Below are 27,269 nucleotides of genomic sequence, written 5' to 3'. Positions count from 1 at the left end.
TTCGTATTATCTCTGGTAAGTATGTGAGTTAAGGATACATATTTTTGAAATCATAAAAACTTTTTTATACATTCAAGTATTTTCAAGGACGAATTCAAAAGAAAGTAAAAATAAACACTGAAGAAATAACTACAACAAGAATTAAATTCTGCTAATATTTTACTAGATAATAATCTAGTAAACTAACAAAAGAGGGAAGTAAAACTCAAAGTATTAACTGACATTGTTAATGACTTCAGGGTCCTAGCCACTCTCAGTAAACCAAGGGAATAGATTTTTAATGGCCATATTGAGACAACAGGCTAATCCTTACATCCCTGACAGGCAAGGATTTTGAAACGAGCTGCCAACTTAGATCTGGGGCCATTAAAAGGTCAGAAAAACAACTTCCAATCAGAAATAGAAAAAAACAAGGAAGTTTGCCTGATTTGGCACGAGGGATTATTGAAAAAACAGAGATCTCCCTGCTTTTTCAACTTAAAAATTAAAATTAAAATAATGAGAAAATTAAAAATAATGGGAATACCCCATGTGTGTTTGGAAGCTGTAACCTATATTACTTGTGTTGGTCCAGGAATACCCATATTGAGTTATTCATATAAAAGTGGCATCAGACCTTTGATAACCCCAGGGCATCAGTCAGAAATAGATGTAAAACCTCTTTGGAAAAATATGCTTTCAAACCGGCAAAAAGGATTCCCAGGAACAAAGACCACTGAAGATAAACTCCTAATCACAGATTTTATATGCACTACAAAATTTTTTTTTTTTTAGCAAGAGGAGAATTCGACCCCATTATCAAATTCATTACCAAGAACTTCTGATTATGGAATTTCCACATATGGACAATACAATAAATTTCTTTAAAATCATTAAAGACATATAGGATGGAATGAAAAACAGGAGGAAAAAACCCAAGGTACTATCAAAAAAGGTAAAACAGATTTGAAAAACAACCAAATAGAGTATCCAGAAATAAAAAATGTAGTTACTAAAATTAAACATATAATAGATGGAAAACAGAATTTTAGATATAACTTAAGAAAAAATTAGTAAACTAGAAATACTACACAGAAAGATAGACCAGAAGATACTTAAGACTTGTGGTAAGCAACTGAGATAATCCCTTAGAGTGGATATTCCTAAATGTAAAAAACAGTAATATTCACACATATTTATTATAAACAATAAATATATATAACATACTTTTTGGAAAATTATTGTTATAATTTTATTAACTATACCTATTTTTACAGATTGCTCTTATTTTTAGATAGTCATAAGGATAAGTCATTTGATTTGTAAGGTAACTTTAAAAATCAAATATTTAGTTAAGAGTTGAAGATCATTTTAGTGTGTGTGTGTGTGTGTGTGTGTGTGTGTGTGGTTTTTTTCTTTTCCTTCCAAGAGGAACACTATCTGGTGACTTTCTAATGAAATTAAAATAAAATGTATGATATATGATTATGATTATTATATTCAACTTAAATATTTTATGATATTTTGAGTACCTACTGTCTGCAGTAACTATGCTAAGATATAAAGAAGAGTAAGCCTGGACAAGACAGATCTTTATCCTTTAACCTCTGTGTCACCTTTTCAAGTTGCCAAGGATACCTTCAGCCAATATATAAGGTAGAAAATATTTGCTGGCTGTTGGGAAGTATAAACTAGCTGCTCCTTCCTGCTGCACCAGGACCCCTTTCCCCTTCACACTCAGTTCCTAGGTACTTTAAGCAGCAGGAGAAAACACATTCTCTCATGTAAAGCCATGAAAAAGTTTAAGGGGATTATTATAAAATCATACAATTCAAGAAGATTTAGATCACCCCAGGCATTAATCGATAAACTATGGGAATTAGACTAACTTCTATTTTATAATTTTGCTTAGGCATTAGCTTAACATCCTTACAAATAAAGACAAAAGTGATGGTTTTCAGGTGGAAGAGTAAAAACAAAGAAAATGCTTTCCTTCCACATTCTAGTTTATGACTTCAGGTACAATTCTGGAAAAATCTCATGTTTGATTAATCACAAATCAAAATATGCAAGAGCTCCTATGAAAATGTGGGTAATACTTTACTTCAAAAAGTAAAAATGGGAGGAGACCTTCAAGATGGCGGAGGAGTAAGAAGTGGATATCACCTTCCTCCCCACAAATACATCAGAAATACATCTACATGTGGAACAACACCTACAGAACACCTACTGAATGCTGGCAGAAGACCTCAGACCTCCCAAAAGGCAAGAAACTCCCCACGTACCTGGAAAGGGCAAAAGAAAAAAGAAAAAACAGAGACAAAAGAATAGGGACAGGACCTGCACCAGTGGGAGGGAGCTGTGAAGGAGGAAAGGTTTCCACACACTAGGAAGCCCCTTCACTGGCGGAGACTAGGGGTTGGGGTGGGGGAAGCAGCTTCAGAGCCACGGAGGAGAGTGCAGCAATGGGTGCGGAGGGCAAAGCAGAGAGATTCCACACAGAGGACTGGTGCTGACCAGCACTCACCAGTCCGAGAGGCTTGTCTGCTCACCTGCCAGGGCGGGCGGGGGATCGAAGCTGAGGCTCGGGCTTTGGAGGTCAGATCCCAGGGAGAGGACTGGGGTTGGCTGCCTAAACACAGTCTGAAGGGGGCCAGTGCACCACAGCTAGCTGGGAGGGAGTCCGGGAAAAAGGCCGGAACTGCCGAAGAGGCAAGAGACTTTTTCTTGCCTCTGTTTCCTGGTGCACGAGGAGAGGGGATTAAGAGCGCAGCTTAAAGGAGCTCCAGAGATGTGCGTGAGCCGCGGCTATCAGCGCAGACCCCAGAGACGGGCATGAGACACTATGGCTGCTGCTGCAGCCACCAAGAAGCCTGTGTGCGATCACAGGTCACTCTCCACACATCCCCTCCCAGAAGCCTGTGCAGCCTGCCACTGCCAGGGTCCCGTGATCCAGGGACAACTTTCCTGGGAGAACGCATGGCGTGCCTCAGGCGGGTGCAATGTCACGCTGGCCTCTGCCGCCACAGGCTCGCCCCACATCCGTACGCCTCCCTCCCCCCAGATTGAGTGAGCCTGAGCCCCCTAATCAGCTGCTCCTTTAACCCTGTCCTGTCTGAGCGAAGAACACACACCCTCAGGCAACCTACATGCAGAGGCGGGCCAAATCCAAAGGTGAACCCTGGGAGCTGTGCGAACAAAGAAGAGAAAGAGAAATCTCTCCCAGCAGCCTCAGGAGCAGCGGATTAAATCTCCACAATCAACTTGATGTAACCTGCAGCTGTGCAATACCTGAAGAGACAATGAATCATGCCAAATTGAAGCAGTGGACTTTGGGAACAATGATATATATATATATTTTCCCGTTTTTTCTTTTTCTGACTGTGTATGTGTATGCGTCTCTGTGTGATTTTGTCTGTATAGCTTTGATTTTACCATTTGTCCTAAGGTTCTGTCTGTCCGTTTTTTGTTTTTGTTTTTTTAGTATAGTTTTTTTTTTTTTTTTTTCTTTTTTTTGCGGTATGCGGGCCTCTCACTGTTGTGGCCTCTCCCGTTGCGGAGCACAGGCTCCGGATGCGCAGGCCCAGCAGCCATGGCTCACGGGCCCAGCCGCTCCACGGCATATGGGATCCTCCCAGACCGGGGCACGAACCCGTATCCCCTGCATCGGCAGGCGGACTTTTAACCACTGCGCCACCAGGGAGGCCCTTTAGTATAGTTTTTAGTGCTTGTTATCACTGGTGGATTTGCTTTTTCATTTGGTTGCTGTCTTCTTTCTTTTTCTTAATACTTTTAAATCATTTTTTATTTTTAATAACTTTATTTTATTTTATTTATTTATTTTTCTCTTTGTTTTTTTCAACCTTTTATTCTGAGCCATGTGGATGACAGGGTCTTGGTGCTCTGGCCAGGTGTCAGGCCTGTGCCTCTAAGGTGGGAGAGTCAAGTTCAGGACATTGGTCCACCAGAGACATCCCAGCACCACGTAATATCAAACAGCGAAAATCTCCCAGAGATCTCCATCTCAACGCCAAGACCCAGCTCCACTCAATGATCAGCAAGCTCTGGTGCTGGACACCCTATGCCAATCAACTAGCAAGACAGGAACACAACCCCATACATTAGCAGAGAGGCTGCCTAAAATCATAATAAGGCCACAGACACCCCAAAATACACCACCAGACATGGACATGCCCAGGAGAAAGACAAGAACCAGCCTCATCCACCAGAACACAGGCACTAGGTCCCCTCCACCAGGAAGCCTATACAACCCACTCAACCAACCTTAGCCACTGCGGACAGACACCAAAGAAAAACGGGAACTACGAACCTGCAGCCTGCGAAGAGGAGACCCCAAACACAGTAAGTTAAGCAAAATGACAACACACAGAAATACACAGCAGATGAAGGAGCAAGGTAAAAACCCACCAGACCAAACAAATGAAAGGAAATAGGCAGTCTACCAGAAAAAGAATTCAGAGTAATGATAGAAAAGATGATCCAAAACCTTGGAAATAGAATGGAGAAAATATAAGAAACGTTTAATAAGGACCTAGAGGAACGAAAGAGCAAATGAACAATGATGAGCAACACAAGAAATGAAATTAAAAACTCTCTAGAAGCAATCAATAGCAGAATAACTGAGGAAGAAGAACAGAGAAGTGACCTGGAAGATAAAATAGTGGAAATAAGTACTGCAGAGCATAATAAAGAAAAAAGAATGAAAAGAATTGAGGACAGTGGCAGAGACCTCTGGTACAACATTAAACACACCAACATTCGAATTATAGGGGTCCCAGAAGAAGAAGCGAAAAAGAAAGGGACTGAGAAAATATTTGAAGAGATTATAGCTGAAAACTTCCCTAATATAGGAAAAGAAATAGTTAATCAAGTCAAGTAAGCAAACAGAGTCAATACAGAATAAATCCAAGGAGAAACAGGCCAAGACACATATTAATCAAACTATAAAAAACTAAATACAACGAAAAAATATTAAAAGCAGCAAGGGAAAAACAACAAATAACACGTATGGGATTCCCCATAAGGGTAACAGCAGATCTTTCAGCAGAAACTCTACAAGCCAGAAGGGAGTGGCAGGATATATTTAAAGTGATGAAAGCGAAAAAAACTACAACCAAGATTATTCTACCCAGCAAGGATCTCATTCAGATTTGATGGAGAAATTGAAACCTTTACAGAAAAGCAAAAGGTAAGAGAATTCAGCACCACCAAACCAGCTTTACAAAAAATGCTAAAGGAACTTCTCTAGGCAGGAATCACAAGAGAAGGAAAAGACCTGTGACAACTAACCCAAAACAATTAAGAAAATGGTAATAGAAACATACATATAAATAATTACCTTAAATGTAAATGGATTAAATGCTCCAACCAAAAGACTTAGACTGGCTGAATGGATACCAAAACAAGACTCGTATATATGCTGTCTACAAGAGACCTACTTCAGACCTAGGGACACATACACACTGAAAGTAGAAGGGATGTAAAGAGATATTACAAGCAAATGGAAATCAAAAGAAAGCTGGAGTAGCAATTCTCATATCAGACAAAACAGACTATAAAAGAAAGACTAGTACAAGAGAAAAAGAAGGACACTACATAATGATGAATGGATCGATCCAAGAAGAAGATATAACAATTGTAGATATTTATGCACCCAACATAGGAGCACCTCAATACATAAGGCAAACACTAACAGCCATAAAAGGGGAAATCGACAGTAACACAATCATAGTAGTGGAGTTTAACACCCCACTTTCACCAATAGACAGATCATCCAAAATGAAAATAAATAAGGAAACCAAAACTTTAAATGATACATTAAACAAGATGGACTTAAATGATATTTATAGGACATTCCATCCAAAAACAACAGAATACACTGTCTTCTCAAGTACTCATGGAACATTCTCCAGGATAGATCATATCTAGGGTCACAAATCCAGCCTTGGTAAATTTAAGAAAATTGAAATTGTATCGAGTATCTTTTCCGACCACAAAGCTATGAGAGTAGATATCAATTACAGGAAAAAAAATCTGTAAAAAATACAAATGCATGGAGGCTAAACAATACACTAAATAACTAAATAACCAAGAGATCACTTCAGAAATCAAAGAGGAAATCAAAAAATACCTAGAAACAAATGACAATGAAAACACAAAAACCCAAAACCTATGGGATGCAGCAAAAGCAGTTCTAAGAGGGAAGTTTATAGCAATACAATCCTACCTTAAGAAACAGGAAACATCTCACATAAACAACCTAACCCTACACCTAAAGCAATTAGAGAAAGAAGAACCCAAAATCCCCAAAGTTAGCAGAAGGAAAGAAATCATAAAGATCAGATCAGAAATAAATGAAATAGAAATGAAGGAAACAACAGCTAAGATCAATAAACCTAAATGTAGATTCTTTGAGAAGATAAACAAAATTGATAAACCACTTCTAGACTCATCAAGAAAAAAAGGGAGAAGACTCAAATCAATAGAATGAGAAATGAAAAAGGAGAAGTAACAACTGACACTGCAGAAATACAAAGGATCATGAGAGATTACTACAAGCAACTATATGCCAATAAAATGGACAACCTGGAAGAAATGGACAAATTCTTAGAAAAGCACAACCTTCTGAGACTGAACCAAGAAGAAATAGAAAATATAAACAGACCAATCACAAGCACTGAAATTGAGACTGTGATTAAAAATCTTGCAGCAAACAAAAGCCCAGGACCAGAAGGATTCACAGGCGAATTCTATGAAACATTTAGGAGAGTTAACACCTATCCTTCTCAAACTGTTCCAAAATATAGCGGAGGGAAGAACACTCACAAACTCATTCTACGAGGCCACCATCACCCTGATACCAAAATCAGACAACAATGTCACACCAACATAAAAAAATCTAGAGACCAACATCACTGAAGAACATAGATGCAAAAATCCTCAACAAAATACTAGCAAACAGAATCCAACAGCACATTAAAAGGATCATACACCATGATCAAGTGGGGTTTATGCCAGGAATGCAAGGATTCTTCAATATACACAAATCAATCATTGTGATACACCATATTAACAAATTGAAGGAGAAAAACCATATGATTAACTGAATAGATGCTGAAAAAGCTTTCGACAAAATTCAAATCCCTTTTATGATAAAAACTCTTCAGAAAGTATGCACGGGGGGGAACTTACCTCCACATAATAAAGGTCATATATGACAAACCCACAGCCAACATCGTTCTCAATGGTGAAAAACTGAAACCATTTCCACTAAGTTCAGGAACAAGACAAGGTTGCACACTCTCACCACTATTATTCAATATACTTTTGGAAGTTGTAGGCACAGCAATCAGAGAAGAAAAAGAAATATAAGGAATCCAAACCGGAAAAGAAGAAGTAAAAATGTCACTGTTTGCAGATGACATGATACTATACATAGAGAATCCTAAAGATGCTACCAGAAAACTACTAGAGCTAATCAATGAATTTGGTAAAGTAGCAGGATACAAAATTAATGCACAGAAATCTCTGGCATTCCTATACACTAATGATGAAAAATCTGAAAGAGAAATTAAGGAAACACTCCCACTTAACACTGTAGCAAAAAGAATAAAATACCTAGGAATAAAGTTACCTAAGGAGACCAAAGACCTGTATGCAGAACACCGTAAGACACTGATGAAAGAAATTAAAGATGATACAAACAGAGGGAGAGATATACCATGTTGTTGGATTGGAAGAATCAACATTGTGAAAATGACTGTACTACCCAAAGCTATCTACAGATTCAATGCAATCATTATCAAGCTACCAATGGCATTTTTCACATAACTACAACAAAAAATTGCACAATTTGTATGGAAACACAAAAGACTCCAAATAGCCAAAGCAATCTTGAGAAAGAGAAACGGAGCTGGAGGAATCAGGCTCCCTAACTTCAGACTATACTACAAAGCTACAGTAATCAAGAGAGTACGGTACTGGCACAAAAACAGAAATATAGATCAATGGAACAGGATAGAAAGCCCAGAGATAAACCCATGCACATATGGTCACCTTGTCTTTGATAAACGAGGCAAGAATATACAATGGAGAAAAGATAGCCTCTTCAATAAGTGGTGCTAGGAAAACTGGACAGCTACATCTAAAACAATGAAATTAGAACACTCCTTAACACCACAGAAAAAAATAAACTGAAAGTAGATTGAAGACCTAAACGTAAGGCCACCCACTATAAAACTCTTAGAGGAAAACATAGGCAGAACACTCTATGACATAAATCACAGCAAGATCCTTTTTGACCCACCTCCTAGAGAAATGGAAACAAAAACAAAAATAAACAAAATAGGACCTAATGAAAGTTAAAAGCTTTTGCACAGCAAAGGAAACCATAAACAAGACAAAACGACAACCCTCAGAATAGGAGAAAATATTTGCAAATGAAGCAACTGACAAAGGATTAATCTCCAAAATTTACAAGCAGCTCATGCAGCTAAATATCAAAAAAAAAAAACCAATCCAGAAGACCTAAATAGACATTTTTCCAAAGAAGATATACAGATTGCCAACAAACACGTGAAAGAATGCTCAACATCATTAATCATTAGAGAAATGCAAATCAAAACTACAATGAGGTATCACCTCACACCAGTCAGAATGGCCATCATCAAAAATCTACAAACAATAAATGCTGGAGAGGGTGTGGAGTAAAGGGAACCCTCTTGCACTGTTGGTGGGAATGTAAATTGATACAGCCACTATGGAGAACAGTATGGAGGTCCCGTAAAAATACTAATAAGAGAACGATCATATGACTCAGCAATCCCACTACTGGGTATACACTTTGAGAAAACCATAATTCAAAAAGAGTCATGTACCACAATGTTCATTTCAGCTCTATTTACAATAGTCAGGACATGGAAGCAACCTAAGTGTCCATCGACAGATGAATGGATAAAGAAGATATGACACATATATACAGTGGAATAAAACTCAGTCACAAAAGGAAACGAAATTGAGGTATTTGTAGTGAGGTGGATGGACCAAGAATCTGTCATACAGAGTGAAGTAAGTCAGAAAGAGAAAAACAAATACCGTATGCTAACACATATATATGGAATCTAAAAAAAAAGAATGGTCATGAAGAACCTAGGGGCAGGATGGGAATAAAGACACAGACCTACTATAGAATGGACTTAAGGACACGGGGAGGGGGAAGGGTAATCTGAGACAAAGTGAGAGAGTGGTATGTACATATATACACTACCAAATGTAAAGTCGATAGCTACTGAGAAGCAGCCGCATAGAACAGGGAGATCAGCTAGGTGACCACCTAGACGGATCGGATAGGGAGGGTGGGAGGGAGGGAGACAAAAGAGGGAAGAGATATGGGGATATATGTATACGTATAGCTGATTCACTTTGTTATAAAGCAGAAACTAACACACCATTGTAAAGCAATTATGCTCCAATAAAGATGTTAAAAAAAATCAGAAATACAAAAAAAAAGTAAAAATGTAAGAGAACAAAAGACAGATGGAATAGTCATGATCTCTCAGAATTAAGGCATTATTCATGCTTCACGTACTTTAATAGCAACACAATGCCATACTTCCACATAGTCAATGTTACTAACCCTGTTTAGCATAGAACGGATAGATTTTAAGATCGTGTCAAATTCAAATTCAGCCTGCTAAGAAAACACAGTAATAACAATTAAAAAAAGTCCTATCTGTGGGTCTTCCCTGGTGACGCAGTTGTTGAGAATCTGCCTGTCAGTGTAGGGAATGTGGGTTCAAGCCCTGGACTGGGGAGATCCCACATGGCGCAGAGCAACTAAGTCCGTGCGCCACAACTCCTGAGCCTGAGCTCTAGAGCCTGTGAGCCACAGCTACTGAGCCCGAGTGCCACAACTACTGAAGCCCTCACACCTAGAGCCCATGCTCCTCAACAAGAGAATCCACTGCAATGAGAAGCCCACGCACCACAATAAAGAGTATACCCCGCTCGCCACAACTAGAGAAAGCCCTTGCGCAGCAATGAAGACTCAACACAGCCAAAAATAAAATTAATTAATTAATTTTAAAAAATCCTATGTGTGGGTGAAAAAGGCCAAAGGGTAGTATATGTAATGTGGTCCATGCACATCAAAATGCTCAAACAAATAAATATGTTCTATTTCTCTCAATAAAGTCAGAAAGATAATTTACCCAAGGAAATCAAACACAGATAGTGAGAGGGCCAAATAAAAGCATTTGCTATAAAAACTAAATTATTTATTTTTTAACTGCAGTTTTCAAGTCTATTCAAATTTTATCTTTAAATATTACAAACAAGAAAATCATATTAACTTAGAGAATTAAGGCTCATTGGCATTTTCAGGAAATTACAAGATAAACTTTCCACACCATCCCACACACCCTGAAAGCTCTAATCACCATGTCAAACAGCAATAGTGATTTTAATGTGTAACCTGAACATGGCAGACATCAGTACAGGTTATTTTAGTTCTCATCAGTTCATTACCTCAAATTATAAAAATAAGCAAAGATGTAGTAAAAATGGTTGCTAAAAGAAAACAGGTGATTAACTAACAATGAACTTAGCATAAGAGTAAGGGGTCAGAGTACTGAGTACAAGAAAAGTAGTTGACTAAGAGGAAGCAAACCGAGGTTCCACACGTAGCTGTATTTTTAGGTGACACTAGACAAGCAAAGGAATCTCCTCAAACTTAGTTTGCTGTAGTGGTTTTGTTCCATAACTTGCTAAGAATGGTTCAGAGTTTAGAGAGAAAATTGCAAGAGAGTTGAATATTCTCTGACAGTCATACTGTTTTAAATAGCAGTGAAATTACGATGCAGAGGTACCAGCAGATTCCAGCTTGTCCTCACTCTTCCCACCTTTGTGACTTTTTCCTGACTGTTGGCTCTGCTGGCCAATAGCAACTGCAGGCTCAACTCCAGAAGCAGAAGCAATAACCTCCCATGGACTTGCCTACCAGCCTTTGGTGCTCCCTCCAGCCACTGGACGTGCCTGGCTTCCCAGGTTCTCTCGGGTGCTACAAATTTTTACCCAGGTCACCCAGCTTCTTCCACAATTGGATAAGGTCTTATTCCTAAAATAAATCCCTTATGTTACAATACTTATAGTGGTTGTCCTGCTCTGACTGATGTATTTCGTCAGCTGAAAAATTAAGGTTTTGGAAGCAAGAGATCTGCGAGTTTTAAAATTTGATGATTCCTTATGCTTAACACTTCCCTGCTTCCTTCTCACAATCATTCACACAGAAACACATTATGATTACAGACAAAATGTGAGTAATGTATCAGGAGGAATAAATGAAAACCATTATAAAGACTGCCATTTAATAATGGTTTAATAATGGTTAGGGAAGGGAGTAAATTATTCTTCACTGTATATCTTTTGAGTTCTACCTGTAATACCTATTGAAAAACAAAAATCTAACGATATTATGGTTCTGTTTGTAGTTCTGTCAAGATTAATCAGCAGAACTAAACAACATCAGATCTAAAAATTCTTGCCTTTATTTGAATCAGTATCTCTCAGGAACACTCACATTCAGTCACTTGATTTGTTAGCTTTACTTAATCATCTAATCATTCGATCTCTCATTATTTCACTCAAATCTTCACGAACTTCCTATTATGTGCTAAGCATGATACTATGTACTTGGTATTCAGAAGTGAATAAAACATGCCAAGTTTTTATACTGCAGTAGCTTTCTTAGTTCAAAATGCCCCCTCCCCTCTCCTGCCACTCGTACTTTGTGGAAACAAATTCAAAAGCCATATATTCTGTGAAACCTTCCCTGAGAACCCACGCACAGAGTTAGTCATTCATTTCTTTCTTTTAATTCTCTATTTGTACCTACATCGATTTTATTTTAGTTTTATCTTTATTCTTTTAAGTTGTGAATATCCGTTTAATGTAACATTTGGGGGCCAAGGATTTATAATAATAAGGAAAATTCCAACATTACAAGTGGAACATTACAAGCATGCAAAATTACACACAGCATCATCTAGCGACAGTGCTACAGAGCCACGTGGGGTTCCATTTTTTGGCACTTCCCCCTCCAATCTCCATCAGTCCCTTCTAAATCACTCCACATTTTTTCTTTAAACATCTTTATTGGAGTATAATTGCTTTACAATGTTGTGTTAGTTTCTGCTGTATAGCAAAGTGAATCAGCTATATGTATACATATATCCCCATATCCCCTCCCTCTTCCGTCTCCCTCCCACCCTCCCTATCCCTCTCCTCTAGGTGGTCACAAAGCACTGAGCTGATCTCCCTGTGCTATGCAGCTGCTTCCCACTAGCTATCTACTTTACATTTGGTAGTGTATATATGTCAATGCTACTCTCTCACTTTGTCCCAGCTTCCCCTCCCCCTCCCCAGGTCCTCAAGTCCATTCTCTAAGTATGTGTATTTATTTCTGTGCTGCCCCTAGGTTCATCAGAACCTTTTTTTTTTTTTTAGTTTCCATATATACCTACATCAATTTTAGATTAATTTATTTTATTCTTCTGTTTATGTGTTATGTCACATCTATTAGCCTGCAATGTCTTATATGCATGAAATGTGTTTATCTCAGTTTTGATGTGGCTTTTCTATAATCCTAAGTATCTTTACTTATGTCTATCAGAGGACTTTCCACATTGTACTTGAATAGTTAATTAACCTGTCTGTTTTTCTGATTGGGTGATGAGCTCTGAAAGGGACAGACACATATTAGAAGTTATTTTGTTTTGTATCTTTGGTGTAAAAGACATTCCATGGCATAAATTGGATGTTCAAAAGTCTGTTAATTTTTGACAAGGGTGCCAAGACCATTCAATGGGAAAAGAACACTCTCTTCAGCAAATGGTGCTGGGACAACTGGATATCCAACATGCAAAAGAATGAGGTTGGGGTTTTATCACATACTGTATACAAAAATAAACAAACAAAAAACATTAAAATAAATCAACAACCTAATTATAAGCACTAAACCCATAAAACTCTTAGAATAATACAGGGATAAATCTTCATGACCTTGAATTTGGCAATGGATTCTTAGATATGACACCAAAAGCATAGGCAACAAGAGAAAAAAACAGATGAGATTTCACTGAAGTTAAAAACTTGTGCATCAAAGATCATTATCAAGAAAATGAAAAGATCATTTGTAAATCATATATCTGATAAGGGTATAGTACTCATTATAAATAAAGAACTCCTGGCCCAGATCAAGATGGTGGAACAGAAGGATGTGGAGCTCACCTCCTCTCACAAATAAATAAAAAATACATCTAGATGTGGAACAATTCTCACAGAATACCTACTGAATGCTGGCAGAAGATCTCTTACAATCAAAGCTGCAAGAAATATCACCACGTAACTGGGAAGGACAAAAGAAAAAAGAAAAAAGGAATCAGGACAGGACCTGTACTCCTGGGAGGGAGCTGTGAAAGAGGAAAGGTTTGCCCAAGCTGGGAAACCCCTGCTTTGGCTGGGAGATCAGCTGGGATAGATAGGGAGCTTCAGAGGCTCAGAGGAGAGTGCAGCAGCCAGAGTGCAGCAGGCAGAACAGAGAGAGACCAGCACAGATGGTCCTGGCCACCTCGATGCACTCCCAAACCCAAGACATGTGCCTGCTGGTGTGTGCGGGGACTGGGGTGTTGAAACTTGAGCTTCAGCAGACAGACTGGGGAGAGGACTGGGGTTGGCTGGACGGAGACAGCCTGAAGGGACTGGAGTGTGGTCTGAGCCGCAACCTCCTGGTCTGCTGTTGCTAATACGCTCTCCGAAGGGAGGGGTGGGGCCCCACCATAGCATCCTCATTGTTGGAGTGCTCACAGCAGGCACAGCTACACATCTACAAGGCCTGGGAGCATGCAAGTGCCAGTGGTTGCCCACACATGGAGGTGAGGCTGAAATCTGAGCTGATGCCCAGGGGCTGCACTACTTCGGTGGATTTACTCCACTGGTGGCTTTGGGAGTGCAGTGCCTGCAGGACATCCAAGTGGATTACTAGCACTCCTGTGCCTGGGGATAAAACCCAATCTAGTAGTAATGAATAGCAGACTAAATGACACAGAAGAATGAATACGTGATATGGAAGAGACAGAGTAATGGAAATTACCCAGTCAGAACTGCAGACAGAAAGACAAATTAAAAAAAAAAATGAGGGCCTCCCTGGTGGCGCAAGTGGTTGAGAGTCCGCCTGCCGATGCAGGGGATGCGGGTTCGTGCCCCGGTCTGGGAGGATCCCATATGCCGCGGAGCGGCTGGGCCCGTGAGCCATGGCCGCTGGGCCTGCGCGTCCGGAGCCTGTGCTCCGCAACGGGAGAGGCCACAGCAGTGAGAGGCCCACATACCGCAAAAAGAAAAAAAAAAAAAAAAAAAAAAAAAAAAAAAATGAAAGCAACATATGAGATCTACGAAATAATATAAAGTGTGCCAACCTACGCATAATAGGGGTTCCAAAAAGAGAAGGGAGAGAGAAGGGGATCAAACATGTATTTGAAGAAATTATGGGTGAAAAATTCCCAAACCTGGGGAAGTAAACATATTCAAGTAAAGGAAGCACAGAGGGTCCCAAACAAGAGGAAACTAAACAGACCTACACAACAACATATCATAACTAAAATGGCAAAAGTTATAGAGAGGATTGTAAAGGCAACAAGAGAAAAATGAAGAGTTAGTTACAAGGGAACCCCCATAATGCTATCAGCTGATTTCCTATAGAAATGTTGCAGACCAGAAGGGACTAGCAAGATATATTCAAAGTCCTCAAAGGAAAAAACCAACAACCGAGGATACTCTACCCAGCATGATTATCATTTAGAATAGGAGAGAGAAAGAATTTCTCAGACAAGTAAGAACTAAAGGAGTACAGCAATACTAAAGCTATCCTAAAAGAAATATTGAAAGGTCTTCTCTAAATACAAAAGAAACAAGAATCTATAGGAAAGAGAAAATCACAGCTGGAAAGTAAATCACTTAAATAAACCAGTACATAGATAAAAAAAAATTCTCTGTGAAAGTGATGATAACTACAATGAACATCAAAAAGATAAACATGAAAATTTGTAAAAGAGAACACCAAAATCATAAAATGTGGGAGAAGGGAGTAAGAAAATGTAAACTTTTTTTTTTCAGAATGTGTTTGAACCTATATGACTGTCAGTCTAAAGCAAGCAGTTATAGTAATGGTTTAACATAACTGAAAAACTGGTAACCACAAATCAAAAACATACAATAGATTCACAAAAACCAAAAAGAAGAGAACACAAGTGTAGTACAAAAGAAAACCATCAAACCAGAAAAGGAAAAACAAAAAGAAAAAGAAGGGAACAAAGAAGAAATACAAAATCAACTGGAAAACAAGGTTTAAAATGGCAATAAATATATATCTACCAATATTTACCTTAAATGTCAATGGACTAAATGCTCCAATCAAAAGACACAGAGTACCAGATTGGATAATGAAACAAGAGCCTACAATATGCTGCCTACAAGAGACCAGTTTAGGGCAAAGGAAACACATAGATTGAAAGTGACAGGATGGAAAAAGCTATTTCATGCAAATGGAAATGACAAGAAAGTGAGGGTAGTAATACTCATATCAGACAAAATAGACTTTAAAACAAAGGCCATAGAGAAAGATAAAGAAGGACAGCATATAATACAAGAAGAAGGTATTATACTCATTAACATACATGCACCCAATATAGGAGTACCTAGATACATAAAACAAATACTAATAGACATAAAGAAAGAAACTGACAGGATACAATAATAGTAGGAGAGTTTCACACCCCAATGACATCAATGGACAGATCTTCCAGTCAGAAGAATCAATACAGCAATAGAGATCCTAAATGACACAATGGAACAGATAGACTTAATTGATATTTTCAGGACATTACATCCAAAAAAACCATAATACACATTCTTTTCAAGTGCACATGGAACATTCTCGAGGATAGACCACATAGTAGGACACAAAACAAGACAACAAATTTAAGATAGAAATTATTTCAAGCATCTTTCCTGTCCACAATGACATGAAACTAGAAATTAAGCACAGAAAGAGAAACAAGAAAAAAAATGATTACATGGAGACTAAACAACATGCTACTAAAAAAACCAGTGATCGATGATGAAACCAAAGGGGAAATAAATACCTTGAGACAAATGACAACGAAAACACAACCATACAAAATCTATGGGATGCAGCAAAAGCATTTCTAAGAGGGAAGTTCATACAGGTCTTCCTCAAAATCAAGAAAATCTCAAATAAACAACCTAACCTACCACCTAAAAGAATTAGAAAAAGAACAAACAAAACCTAAAGTCAGCAAAAGGAAGGAAATAATAAATAACAGAAAGGAAACAAATAAAATAGAGATTTAAAAAATAGAAAAAAAATCAATAAAACCAAGAGCTGGTTTTTCTTCTTCTTCTTTTTTTTTTAATATTTATTTATTTATTTCATTGGACCAGGTCTTAGTTGCAGCATGTGGGATCTATGTTGCCATGTGTGGGATTGTCAGTCGTGGCATATGGGATCTTTTGGTTGTGGCATGTGGGATCTTTAGTTGTGGCATGCGGGATCTTTAGTTGCAGCATGTGGGATTTAGTTCCCTGACCAGGGATCAAACCTGGGCCCCCTGCCTTGGGAGTGTGTAGTCTTAGCCACTGGACCACCAGGGAAGTCCCAAGAGTTGGTTCTTTGAAAGGGTGAACAAAATTAAAAGACCTCTGGACAGGCTCACCAAGAAGAGGGGACACAAACAAAATAAGAAATGAAGGAGGAGAGATAACAACCTATGCCACAGAAATACAAAAAAAAAAAAAAAAACCCTAAGAGAATACCATGAACAATTATATGCCAACCAACTGGACAAGCTAGAAGAAATGCACAGGTTTCTAGATACATACAGCCCACCAAAACTGAATCAAGAAGAAATAGATAATTTGAACAGACTGATCAGTAGAAGTGAAATAAAATCTGCAGTTAAAAAAAGAAAAATCCTTGCAAACAAAAGTCCAGGGCCAGATGGCTTCCCTGGGGAATTCTACCAAACACACAAAGAACTTATACCAATCCTTGTCAAATTCTTCCAAAAGACTAAGGAGGAGGGAACACTCCCAAAGTCATCCTATGAAGCCACCATCACCCTGATACCAAAACCAGACAAAGACACTACCAAAAAAGAAAATTACAAGTCAATATCTTTGATGAATATAGATGCAAAAATTCTCAACAAAATATTAGCAAACCAAATGTAACAACACATAAAAAAGATCACACACCATGATCAAGCTGGATTCACCGCAGGGTCACAAGGATGGTTCAACATATGCAAATCAATCAACATAAGCAAATACACCACGCATCAACAAAAGAAAAGACAAAAACCACATGATCATCTTAATAGATACACAAAAAGCATTTGACAAAATTCAACATCCACTCATGATAAAACCTCTTACCAAAGAGGGTACAGAGGGAACGTATCTCAACATAATAAAAGCTAATTTATGACAAACCACAGCCAACATAATGCTCAATGGGTGAAAAGCTGAAAGCATTCCTGCTAAAATCTGGAACAAAACAAGGATGCCCACTCTCACCACTTCTATTCAACACAGTATTGGAAGCCCTAGCCACAGCAATCAGACAGGGAAAAGAAATAAAAGGTAACCAAATTGGAAGGGAAGAGGTAAAGCTGTCATTAAATACAGATGACATGATATTATATACAGAAAACCCTAAAGACTCCACACAAAAACTGCTAGTACTGATAAATAAATTCAGCAAGGTAGAAGGTTACAAGATTAACATACAGAAATCGGTTTCATTTCTTTACACTAACAATGAAATATCAGAAAGGGAAAGTAGAAAACAATCTTTTAAAATTACATCAAAAAAAATCTAGAAATAAACCTCACCAAGGAGGTGAAAGACTTATATGCTGAGAACTTTAAAACAATGATAAAGGAAATTAAAGATGATTCAGATAAATGGAAAGATAGCCCATGCTCTGGGACTGAAAGAATTAATAGTTAAAATGGCCATCCTACCCAAAGCAAACTACAGATTTAATGCGATCCCTTTCAAATTACTTATAACATTTTTCACAGAACTAGAACAAATATTTCAAAAATTTATATGGAACCATAAAAGTCCCAGTATTGCCAAAGCAATATTGAGGAAAAAGAACAAACCTAGAGGCAAAACCCTCCCAAACTTCAGACATTACTACAAAGCTACAGTGATCAAAACAGTGTGGTACTGGCACAAAAAAGAGACATATGGATCAGTGGAGTGGAATAGAGAGCCCAGAAATAAACCCACATACCTATGGTCAATTAATCTTCGACAAAGGAGGAGAAGTCTCTTTAGCAAGTGGTGTTGGGAAAGCTGGACAGCTGCATGTAAATCAATGAAGTAGAACACTCCCTCACATCCTACACAAAAATAAACTCAAAATGGTTTAAAGACCTACATATAAGACATGACACCATAAAAATCTTAGAAGAGAACATAGGCAAAACATTCTCTGACATAAATCATACCAATGTTTTCTTACGTCAGTCTCCCAAGGCAAAAATAAACAAACGGGACCTAATCAAACTTATAAGCTTTTGCACGGCAAAGGAAAGCATAAACGAAGTGAAAAGACAACCTACAGACTGGGAGAAAATATTTGTAAATGATGTAACTGACAAGGGCTTAATTTACAAAATATGCAAACAGCTCATACAACTCAATAACAAAAACAAACAAACAACCCAATCGAAAAATGGGCATAAGACCTAAATAGACATCTCTCCAAAGAAGATATACAGATGGCTAATAGGCACATGAAAAGATGCTCAACATCGTTAATTACTAGAGAAATGCAAATCAAAACTACAATGAGGTATCACTTCACACCAGTCACAATGGACATCATTAAAAAGTCTACACAAAAAAGAGGTAAAGAAGATATCTCTTCTTTCATGCATCTGTTTAAGGAGAAATGATGTTTTACATCCTAAATTTAGTTCAGAGAATCTGATTTGATAAAATATTGAGACCTTTCATAATATTTTTATTTTCTCATGTCATAGGGAAACTTGTATGAATATTGACATCTATTGCTAACTTGTTATCTATGTAAGTAAATCTGTACTTGAAAATGATTTGAATAAAGAGTCTCACAGACTCTAAGACTTTACAAATTATTGCCATGTTCTGTGATTACAATTTTCAAAAGAAAACTGAAATTCTGATTGGTTACCTTACTAGTCATTTTTTGTAATAGGAATAACAGTGTAACTGGAATCTCTATATTTCTAAACTGTATAAATTCTTGTAAATTTCTTCTGTCTGAACAGAATAAAACCATTGGCATTCCCTCCCCGCACCAAAAAGACTTCTACACATAATAAATACTGGAGTGGCTGTGGAGAAAAGGGAACCCTCCTACACTGTTGGTGGAAATGTAAATTGGTGCAGCCTCTATGGAAAACAGTATGGAGCTTCCTTAAAAAACTAAAAAAAGAGTTGCCATATGATCCAGCAATCCCACTCCTCGGTATATATCCAGACAAAACTCTAATTCAGAAAGATACATGTACCCCAATGTTTATAGCAGCACTATTTACAATAGCAAGGACATGGAAGCAACCTAAATGTCCACTGACAGATGAATGCATAAAGAAGATGTGGTACATATACACAATGGAATATTACTCAGCCATTAAGAAGAAAGAAATAATGCCATTTGTAGCAACAGGGATGGACTTAGAGATTTTCATACTAAGTGAGGTAAGTCAGAGAAAGACAAATACCATATGATATCACTTATATATGGAATCTAAAATATTGTACAAATGAACTTATTTACAAAACAGAAATAAACTCAGACACAGAAAACAAACTTATGGTTACCCAAGGGGGAAAGGGGGTAAGCGGAGGGATAAAGTAGGAGTTTGGGATTAGCAGGTACAAACTACTATATATAAAACAAACAACAAGGTCCTACTGTATAGCACAGAGAAATATTCAATATCTTGTAAGAAACCCTAATGGAAAAGAATATAAAAAAGAATATATATGTATATTTATAACTGAGTCACTTTGCTGTACACCAGAAACTAACACAACATTGTAAATCGATTTACTTCAATAAAAATTTTAAAAATTTAAAAGTTAAATAAAAAAAGAACTCCTACAAATCATCAACTAAAAGACAACTCAATTTAAAAATGGGCAAGGGACTTCCCTGGTGGCGCAGTGGTTAAGAATCTGCCTGCCAATGCAGGGGACGTGAATTTGAGCCCTGGTCCGGGAAGACCCCACATGCCGCGGAGCAACTAAGCCCGTGTGCCACAACTACTGAGCCTGCACTCTAGAGCCCACAAGCCACAACTACTGAGCCCGTGTGCCACAACTACTGAAGCTCGTGCACCTAGAGCCCGTGCTCTGCAACAAGAGAAGCCACTGCAATGAGAAGCCTGCGCACTTCAACGAAGAGTAGCCCCCACTCGCCACAACTAGAGAAAGCCTGCACGCAGCAACAAAGGCCCAACGCAGCCAAAAATAAAAATTAAAAAAAAAGAAAGGGCAAAGACTTGAATAAACATTTTTTTCAAAGAAGATCTACAAAGGCAACAAGCACAAGAACCTGATAAGGAAAGACTTTAAAAAAATCTGACTTTGAATATAATGGATTTTAAGGGAAAATGTGAATGAATCCTTAGCCTGAAGTGGAACCTTTCATCAAATAACAAGCTTTAAAAAAAAAATTCTGACACGACCTTAAATTTGTAATAATTGCAGTGTAACAGTGGTAGGACTAGCAGATTTCCAAGCAAAATCATCAGCTACAATTACAAAATATATTTAATGATCATCATGAAATGCAGAACAATACCAAAACACTTAGGTTGGGCATGCTAAAGACTGTATCATCAATTGCTCTTCTGTCAATGAAATATTAGAACGTGGAGAAAGTTTCTCAACCATTTCCCACCTGCTGGCCATATTCCACTCAAGGGCTGGATTCTGAGAATTTCTTTCATTCTCTGTTAGCACCCCTCCTGTGCCGCTTTCCTTCTCTGGTTTTAGTTGATCCCACTGCGCAGTACCAATATTGATGGACTGCAGATCGATTTGGTATTGTCGGTCTTCAATTTCTGATCCAGGGTCTCGAAGAATTCCTAAATTCAAGGCTCTCCTGTAAAGGCAGTGAAAAAAAGTGAATAGATAAAGTAAGTATTCTATGTTTACTTTGCTCGCTAACATCATGTTATTACCTTTTTTCCCCTTTGGATTACTGGGTTAATCAAATCTATGAGGCAGGTATTAGAAAGTTACCACATACTAATGTCTTGAAAACATACCCAAAACTTAGCACTTAACAGTATCTACCCTATAATGATTTCTTACATTATTCTCAGCACTGTGCTATTTTTCTAAGTACTTTCACATTTATGATTTAAATCCTTGAGATGTTGTGAGGTCGTATTATTATCTCCATTTTTACTAAAGAGAAAGTAATGCAGAGAGGTTAAAAGACTTAGCCAAAGTTACTGAGCTACTATGTGGACAAAATTGCAACTTAAATCCAGGGTTTTGCCTCAAAACCCTGTCTTCTTTGCAATGCTAAACACCTACTTTCCCTTCCTCAGCACTCTGATGTCTTGTTAGGAAAGGTGATGAAGACTTGTTAATCTATTTAACTCCCCCACCTTTTGCCTTTGGTCCTTTATATAACCCATCATCATACAGACTAAATTGTTGACAAGAGTACATTGCTTACCGACGTAGAAACACAGTAAGGATTACTGGTCCATATAGAGTTGGAACTTTGATCCTATTGGACACTAAGCAAATGAATAAAATTATCAGCAGCTTAAAGCTAGATTAGAGGAAGTAAATGGTTAAATTCATGAAGGTTTTAGACTGAAAATAGCAAGGCAGTGTGGTAGGGTAGGAAGAAAAGCATTCAGGATTCGGAAGCTGGATAAGACTAAGTTTGTGTGTTTGTAATTTTTTAGTTATGTTGGTTCACAGATGCTTTAAAGTGAGTAATCAAAAGGAAAGTAACATTTGTCCCCTATGAAAGTTTCAATCAACACAAAAGTGAAATTACATAGACCATAAAAATAGTTTTACTACCATAGATACCATTGCAGTGATTAGAAAAGAAATATAATTAATTCTATCAATTGAATACTAATGAAACTAATTAGTGGAGGGAGAAGGGAGGGAAGCACTGAGTCCTTGTGTGAAAACTACAGAGAGACAGTATGAATGTGATCAAGACTACCTCTTGTCTAAGTAAACAGTGTGGGTCAGACCATGCCCAGAAGCTGGTCAAATACTGATGGAAGGTGGATGACCACTGAGACTCAAGATGGCAGATGTCTGGGCCAGATACGCAGGAATGGAGATGGCATGCATTAGGCCAGGCAAGGTGAGGGCTAAGGCTAATGAATTCAAGTGAAGAGAGGAGCAGGGAGAGGACTGCAAATGAATGAACAGGCAGCTCAGGTAGGGAAATATCACAAGGTGTTAATGATAAGAGAAGAGGGAAACAAACAGGCATTGGTCCATACGTCATAGTGGGAACCAGAGAAACTGAATGAATGGACTCTCATTATTCCTAAGGTAAGAGCTGAACCTGGTTTTTGTTTTCTTTTTTCTAACTTAGAAAATTACAATATAGGAATGGGCATGCAAGGAAAGGTGGCTTGAAGTTTTACATGAACCCAAGAATTGCATTAAAAATAAGGCCCATAAAACCGGCCACGAACCCTTTCATTTTGCCTTAATGAAGGCAAAGAAAAAAGGAGTGAATAAGGGTGCAGGTGAGAGGGAGCAACATTGTGAGTACACCTATTTCGGTCAAATGCTCTCCTTTCATTTCAATATTGGTGTAAACCTGTTAATTCTAAAGGCACAGCTCGAACTTCACTTTCTATGAAGCCTTTCCTGACCACCATTTCTTCGAACTCCCTTCCTCCCAAATCTGTGCTCTTAGGGTCCTTCTGTACTTATAAGTACAAGAATATCACAATGATCTGTCAGTCTTTCTCAATGTAGCATACCTTTTTTTTTTTTTTTGCAGTACGCGGGCCTCTCACTGTTGTGGCCTCTCCTGTTGCGGAGCACAGGCTCCAGACGCGCAGGCCCAGTGTCCATGGCCCACGGGCCCAGCCGCTCCGCGGCATGTGGGATCCTCCCGAACCAGGGCACGAACCCGTGTCCCCTGCATCGGCAGGCGGACTCTCAACCACTGCACCACGAGGGTAGCCCCTAGCATACATTTCTTGAAGTCAGAAACTACATCTCCTAGTAAGCAATCAGTAAATGCTGTTTCAATTCACTGATTTGAACTGACACAAATCTTTACAAATCTCAAGTGGAGAATCTATCTGTCCACAGCAATAAGAACACACAGTCTTTAGACAGTAAACTGCTGCTGCAGGGCCACATAAACTCTGACATACAGCAAATATCTTTGGCAGTGGGTGGCCTAGCTTATTTCCCTAGATTATTATTCCCCATATAAAAGTTTTATTTACTTATTTTAAACTAGCCAATACTTTCTACATTTTACATAAATTCCCTAAGCCTACTTTTAAAGAAAAAATACTTTTAAAAACCCCTTTGGGGCCTCCCTGGTGGCGCAGTGGTTGAGAGTCCGCCTGCCGATGCAGGGGATACGGGTTCGTGCCCGGGTCTGGGAGGATCCCATATGCCGCGGAGCGGCTGGGCCCGTGGGCCATGGCCGCTGGGCCTGCGCATCCGGAGCCTGTGCTCCGCAACGGGAGAGGCCGCAGCAGTGGGAGGCCCGCATACCGCAAAAAAAAAAAAAAAAAAAAAAAAAAAAAAAAAAAAAAACCCCTTTGAAGGAAGAAAAAGTATGTTTGGAAATAAAATTAGTACTATATTAAAAGACAAACAAAGCAACCTAGCCCAACATTAACATCAGCCTTTCTATTTTTCTTGGCACTTGGAGAAACTGCAAAGTCATAAGATAAAAACCAGAGAAACACCAAATGTCATTAGTTTTCACCTACGCTTGAAATGCCCCATATTTACTCTTGGCCTTAAATCAAGCTATTTTCCTCCTGTCATCTGTCTGTGGAAAACATGACTTTCCACAGGTTCTTCTTCTCATGTAAAAATGGGTTGTATATTGAGCAATAGCTTAATACTTCTAAACATGCTAATTTCAAACTTTTAAGTTTTCTAAGAACCAGGGTTTGAGATTTTACACTTTTCTTTCTGTTTGCTTTTGAAATTGAAAAATATATTTGTCATTTTAACCTGATTTGAAAGTTCAGAGAAATGTACAGTATGTGGGTATATAAATCCAACTTAAAAGTTAATTGCAAAACCATTTAAATCTGAGTTGTAGAAAACAGGATAAGCAAAAGACTAATGTGAACTCTGGTCTCAGATTTTTCAATGATCCATGAGCTTGGAGAAATTATTTAACTTCTGTTTTAATTATTTCAATATTAAAACTATTATAGAAATAAATAAAATGACTGAAAATTAAACTATTCATAAAGAGGTCCATTATAAATTTTATGACCATTCCTGAAGTACATTATCTTATATGGTTTTGAATGAATAATATATCTAATTACCAACTAATCATAGATGCACGGCACCATGATAAAACAAAGTCAACTTTTCTAATTATGAAAAAACTATTAATGAAAACTATAAAGATAAATGCTCTTTAATATTTACATGGTTACCTGTTTCCAAAATATGGCATATTAGAAAGTCAGATTGAATCTTCTGATTGAAACAAGTAAAATGCTTGCAGACAATTTAAAGCATCTTTTTAAACACACTTCAGAGCTGGCACTAGAGAATAGAAGGTGCAAAGCCACCCCAAAAAAGTGAAATTAAGAACACTAATAAATAAGCACCTGCCAAAGCCAGCTTTTGCTCTTAGGGTTTCTGCTGAATCCTGCAGAGAGTGATTTTCTGATAATCCCACAGGAGGAGATAAAACTCAAGGCCCACCTAAGGAGATGGATGAATCTATTTATAGGAGACTGCATAAAAAGCGGGGGTCATGAAGGGCTACATCAACCTTCAAAGGGTGAATTAAAAACAGCTCTCCTAGGAAGACTTGTGATAGAACAGTTCTGTGTCTTGACTGTGACGGTGGTTACATGAATGTACATATGTGGTAAAACTGCACTTAACTAGACACACATATAGACATATAAATACAAATGATTAAAAATAAAACTGGCGAGGGAAGTTCCTGGTGGTCCAGTGGTTAGGACTCCATGCTTCCACAGCAGGGGGCACAGGTTCGATCCCTGGTCAGGGAACTAAGATCCTGCATGCCACATGGCATGGCCAAAAAACAAAACAAAACAACAACAAAAAAAAACTTGTGAAATCTAAATGCAATTGTGGATTGTACTGATGTCAATTTCCTGGTTTAGATATTGTACTATAGTTATGCAAGAAGTTATGCAAGATCTGAAACCATAAAACGCCTAGAAGAAAACACAGGGGTGTCTGCTCTATGACACTGGTCTTGGCAATGATTTTTTGGATTTGACACCAAAAGCAAAGGTAACAAAAGCAAAAATAAACAAGTGTGACTACATCAAACTAAAAATCTTCTACTCAGCAAAGGAAACTGCCAACAAAATGAAAAGGCAACCTCTAGAATAAAAATATTTCAAGTATATGTCTGATAAGGGGTTATACTCAAAATATAAGAGGAACTCATATAACTCAAGAGCAAAAAACAACCCAATTAAGAAAACCAGCAAAGGATCTGAATAGACATTTTCCCAAAGACATGTAATTGGCCAAAAGGTATTGATACATGAAAAGGTGCTCACTAATCATCAGGAAAATGCAAATCAAAACCATAATGAGACATCACCTCATACCTGTTAAGATATCTATTAGCAATAAGACAAGGGATAATAAATGCAGGGAGGATATGGAAAAAAGGGAACCCTTGTACACTGTTGGTGGGAATGTAAACTCATACAGCCACTATGTAAAACAGTATGGAGGTTCCTCAAGGAATTAAAAATAGAACCAGCATATGACCCAGCAATCCCACTTCTGGGTATATATCCAAAAGAAATGAAACGATTAATCACAAAGAGATATCTGTACTCCATGTTCATGGCAACATTGTTCACAAAAGCCTTTTCCATACCTTGTATGGAAACAACCTAAGTGTCCATCAATGAATAAATGGATCAAGAAAATATGGCATCTGCAGTTGACACTTGAACAATTTGGGGCTTAGGGGCACCAACCAACCCTCCAAGCAGTTATGAATCCATGTATAAGTTATGGTCAGCCCTCCATATCCACAGTTCCTCCTCCACAGTTCAGTGGTTCTACATTCACAGTATTTACTATTAAAAAAAAAAAGTGTATGAGTGGACCCGTATTGCAGTGTTCAAGGGTCAACTGTATATACAATGAAATATCATTCAGCCTTAAAAAAGGAAAATCCTATTATTTACAACAACATAGATAAACCTGGAGTGCTTATTTATATTACACTGAGTGAAATAAGCCAGAGAAAGAGAAATATTGCATAATATCACTTATATGTGGAATTTTAAAAAATGTCAAATTCATAGAAGCAGAGAATAGAAAAGTGGTCGCCGTGGGCTATGCAGTTGGGGAAATAGGAAGCAATTGGCTAAAAGGCACAAACTCTGTGTTATAAAATGAATAAGGTCTGAGGATATAATGTATAACATCATGGTGAATATAGTTGATAACACTGTATTATATAATTGAAATTTACTAAGAATTTGCTAAGAGAGTAGAATTTACATGTTTTCACACACACACAAAAGGTGATGGATGTGTTAACTCAATGGGGAATCCTTTCACAACATATACATATATCAAATCATAAAGTTGTACACTTTGAATATCTTACAATTTTATTTGTCAATTATAGCTCAATAAAGCTGGTGAAAGGTTACGCTGAAGGGAACTAGGTAAAGGGCACACAGGAGATGTATTTGCAACTTCATGTGAATCTACAAGTATTTCAAACTTAAAAAAGTTTAAAAAAATGGAAAAAAGCCCTCCTAATGCCTATGCTGAAAGAGACGAGATAACTTACCAACTTACCCATTTTGACCTTAGCCTCAGCAACAGGTAAACAGGGGAAAAAAATCCCTCTAAGACTTTGCCATCGTAAGACAGCACTTGGGGGTTTGAGTTTCCAATGTGG

General features: G+C 38.0%; 1 protein-coding gene across 10 annotated transcripts in view; it reads right to left on the bottom strand.

Moving 5' to 3' along the window:
- The window catches only part of VPS13B (vacuolar protein sorting 13 homolog B), a 791,444-nt gene that overhangs the window by 300,170 nt on the left and 464,005 nt on the right, over positions 1 to 27,269 (bottom strand). For all 10 annotated transcript variants that reach the window (XM_060116054.1, XM_060116052.1, XM_060116058.1 and 7 more), the window contains one exon: positions 21,036 to 21,239. In XM_060116054.1, coding sequence (XP_059972037.1) covers positions 21,036 to 21,239 — 204 coding nt within the window. The remainder of the gene's footprint in view (positions 1 to 21,035; positions 21,240 to 27,269) is intronic.

The sequence above is a fragment of the Mesoplodon densirostris genome, chromosome 13, assembly GCF_025265405.1.
Source record: "Mesoplodon densirostris isolate mMesDen1 chromosome 13, mMesDen1 primary haplotype, whole genome shotgun sequence".
Classification (NCBI taxonomy): Eukaryota; Metazoa; Chordata; class Mammalia; order Artiodactyla; family Ziphiidae; genus Mesoplodon; species Mesoplodon densirostris.
This window is presented reverse-complemented; position numbering and strand designations above follow the sequence as displayed.